The sequence below is a fragment of the Gastrolobium bilobum genome, unplaced genomic scaffold, assembly GCF_033153095.1.
Source record: "Gastrolobium bilobum isolate Gb01-03AN ecotype WA unplaced genomic scaffold, APGP_CSIRO_Gbil_v1 utg25931, whole genome shotgun sequence".
NCBI lineage: Eukaryota > Viridiplantae > Streptophyta > Magnoliopsida > Fabales > Fabaceae > Gastrolobium > Gastrolobium bilobum.
This window is the reverse complement of record NW_026896971.1, coordinates 154,741-158,189: the sequence shown is the minus strand read 5'-3', so window position 1 is coordinate 158,189 and position 3,449 is coordinate 154,741. Positions and strand designations below refer to the sequence as shown.

The 3,449-nt window shown below is 31.6% G+C and overlaps 1 protein-coding gene across 1 annotated transcript; it reads right to left on the bottom strand.

Annotated features, from left to right (window-relative positions):
* Positions 1-578: 578 nt before the first annotated feature.
* On the bottom strand, positions 579-2,742 carry LOC133303106 (inositol oxygenase 4-like). The gene is made up of 11 exons (XM_061502971.1): positions 2,700-2,742; positions 2,498-2,606; positions 2,288-2,369; positions 1,974-2,178; positions 1,648-1,707; positions 1,472-1,524; positions 1,253-1,375; positions 1,084-1,153; positions 898-976; positions 712-793; positions 579-605 (listed from the first exon to the last, which is right to left on the bottom strand). The coding sequence occupies exons 1-11, from the start codon at positions 2,740-2,742 to the stop codon at positions 579-581; spliced, it is 933 nt and encodes a 310-aa protein (XP_061358955.1).
* Positions 2,743-3,449: the final 707 nt, after the last annotated feature.

Genomic DNA, 3,449 nt, shown 5'->3' with positions numbered 1-3,449 from the left:
CGGGAAGTAGTGGGGATCGAACTCGTGCCCTTGTGGTTACTGAAGCTCTAATAATATGTAAAAAACCACCTCAACTTAAAATTTTAAGATGTTGGATGAGAGTTATTTTAATAATTTATATTATTCTCTGGAAAAACAAATTATTTCTTTCCATATTTGTTTCTTTTTGTATTGCAAATACATTTGTCCCAAGTAAATAAGCAGCATAATACTCATTATTATTATTATCCGTTTGGATAGAATGGAACTATTCTTTTGGCTTCTATATGTAGCAGTACTGTTTATTATTCAATATATAATTTATGGTCAATCATATACAAAGTATTATAAAAAAGAGTATCATACACAAACAATCATTTGAACCTTGGAGGAAACGTAAATCACATAAAATTATATCTATATTTTTTTTAAATGGAAAATTAGGGCCCAAGTTAAGGGTAAGCTGTATACTATTGACCCTCATTCCTCCTCTAGCATAGCGGGGAGCCTATATGAATTGGGGTTTGTGGTTTTTTGCCAGAACAATTAAAAATTAATCTCCTTCAGACTCTTTACCTAAGATCCCTAATCTTCAAGGTTCACCATCTAAGCTTTGCTGGGAAATACTGCAAACATGGCCAAAATAAAAATAAGAACCCCACATATAGAAAAACAATAGGGAAAAAAAATCAAATTGACCAAATAGTGAAGATCATCCAAAATTGATCACACCTTCTCAATTAGTGATAGATAGTATGGCTTGACTTCTTCAACATCAACTAGAACTTTGCTCTTGCTGTAGAGATCATATTTGCTGTACAAAATTTTATTATAAATTTTGTAAGCAGCAGTAAAAGATGTGAATAAACAAACAGATTTATTGAAATTAAAATATAAATATAAAAAAAAAAAGCATACTTAAATATGCTTAGCCACTTCAAATTCTCAACATCTTCTTCATTCATCAAGTGTGTATATGCACCTTCTCTGTGTAAAGCTGCAAGGTTATAAGTTTCAGTAATTATGTTTTCTGGACAGAGAATGCGAGTTATAGCACAAGTTTACAAAGAAAGATAGCATATATGTAATGAAAAATATTCTTACGATAGAAAGAGTGATATCTGGTAATGAACAATCCTGGTGATGGCAAAGTGGTGCCATTTTCCTTAGCAACCTGCAAATTCAAGGGTACCATGTATCAAATATTAAATGAAGTGCTATAGATAGAATAGTAAATAATATTTAAAATATATCATATATAGTATATACTTACCATATACATATAATCATCATGTCCCCATGACATCATTACATTATCTAGTCCACATCCCTCAGTGTAGATCCCATTTTTAGTGTTATAAGCAGAGCTTTTGCTATCAGGGTTGTCCTGGAAATACTGTGGCAGGAATTAAAATTCGATCAGTTGATAATTTTAAGATGAAAAAGTAGTTTCATTAGCAGGTTTCTTAGAAGAAATTAAATAATTAATTACCTTCTGGTGAATATTTGATTCATCAAAGGCACAGCCTACAGGAAATGTATCTCCTGCAAATATAAATGTGATTAACCATTTAGTTAAAAGTTGAATTAAAAGTTAAGGGATCTATCGTTTATCCATCATCTTGAGAGATAAAGTTATAATAATAAAGTTTTAGAATTAGTTCTCACCAACAACAGCCCATTGAGGAAGCCCACCAAACTTAGAAAGGAGAAGAATCTTTCCAAGATCTGAAAAAAGCCAAGACTCATTGGTTAATCCCAGTTTAAATTACCCTTGGCTATTCTCCCAGTACTCATAAATTTTTAATTTTTAGATGATTATGCCCTTAAATTTTGAATTGACCTTTTAGCTAGCATACTCATAAGGTTTAATCATCAACATCAATAATACCTTTATCCAAAATTAATTAGGGTGAGTGACAGATGAACCCAAAAGAAAAATACGAAAAAAATTAAAATAAGAATAAAATTTTAAAATAAAAAATTGCTTTTACCATGGATGAGAGCAGTCAAATGCAACCAATCTTCATTAGGGTAATCTTTTCTCACGGCCTCAGCTGATTGCAACAAATGTTGAATTTGAGGTTCATCTAAATCAGGATCACTCTCATCCACCACTTCATTAAGCAGCTCACAACATTCCCATATACTCATTTCTGCTTTGTCCAATTTCTTATATTCCTCCCTCATTTTTTTTACCTGTATTAGCATTCAGCAAAAATTGAATTTTGGTCAGCATTGTATTTTCTTCCTATGAAATCGCCTAGTGAGTATAGACACGTGTTTGATGAAAATAAACTATGCTTACAAAGTCATATGTCTGGTGAGTGTGTTGCAACCTATAGAATTCCTCCACACCTTTTTGCCTTTCGCTTTCTGCATCATAATTTCTGCCAAATATTTCCCATTGTCTCATCTCAGTTTAAAAAAAAAATTTAATTAAAAAAAAAAAGGTTTTTAAGGCTATAAACTATAAGGTTCCATTTATAAAAAAAGAAATGTGAAATGGAATTGAAACCTGAAAGAGTGGCCAAATGCATTGATTTCTTGGGTTTTAAATCCACCCTGTGACTCAAGCTCCTTGGTTTCTTCGGAATGCACATTTTTCTCTTCAACAAGTCGTGACCCTGAAAGCATGTATTGTGACCTTAATTATGATTGCATTTTGTGCTAGACTAGGACCCAAAATTGAAACAAAAAAATGGCACAAAAAAACAAACCAAGGTCAGGTTGCTCAATGTGGATGGTCCTTTTCTTCTGCATAGTGGATCAGAAAAATTGGAGATAATGGAAAAGAAATTACTATGAAATGGACATGGCTTCAAACTTGGATGAGAAGGTATATATATACCAATAGAGAAGTCCTTGGCGGGTAATATGGAAGCTTGGAGTCCTCAATGGAAAAAAACTTCTTGTGGTCTTAAATCTTCCTAACATAAGTATAATAATTGTTACTCTTGGATAATTAGAACTGTTGCTTCTTCTTTTTTTCGGAAAATAGAATTGTTGCTTTCGAACTTGACCATAATTGTGTTTTTTTTAAGGAAAAAATGTTATCATGTTTCCAATTCTAGAAAAACCAATTAAATAGCTTGTTTGATTTAGCTAACAAAATTAATTGAATTTGGCTCTCAGCAATATGTGATTTCTTGAGGAGGGACTACTAAAAATTATTATTATTATTATTATTAAAAAGGATAGTAATTGATTACCAAAAAAAAAAAAGAGAGAGGATAGTAATAGATATTAGATAAGCTGACTCAGCCTTTATGTGGAAACCATATCTTGAGGTTGGAGGAGCTATTGTTTCTAATTAGAGTTGATACAAAACACATGTTATTAAACTAGTTTTTTTGCTATCTTTAACAAAAATAACTTTTCAGAACAAAAAACAAATAAGACCCGTATCACGGAATCTCAACAAAACAGACTAAATGTGTGTAGGTGTAAGGTAACTGGTTTGGGAGGAT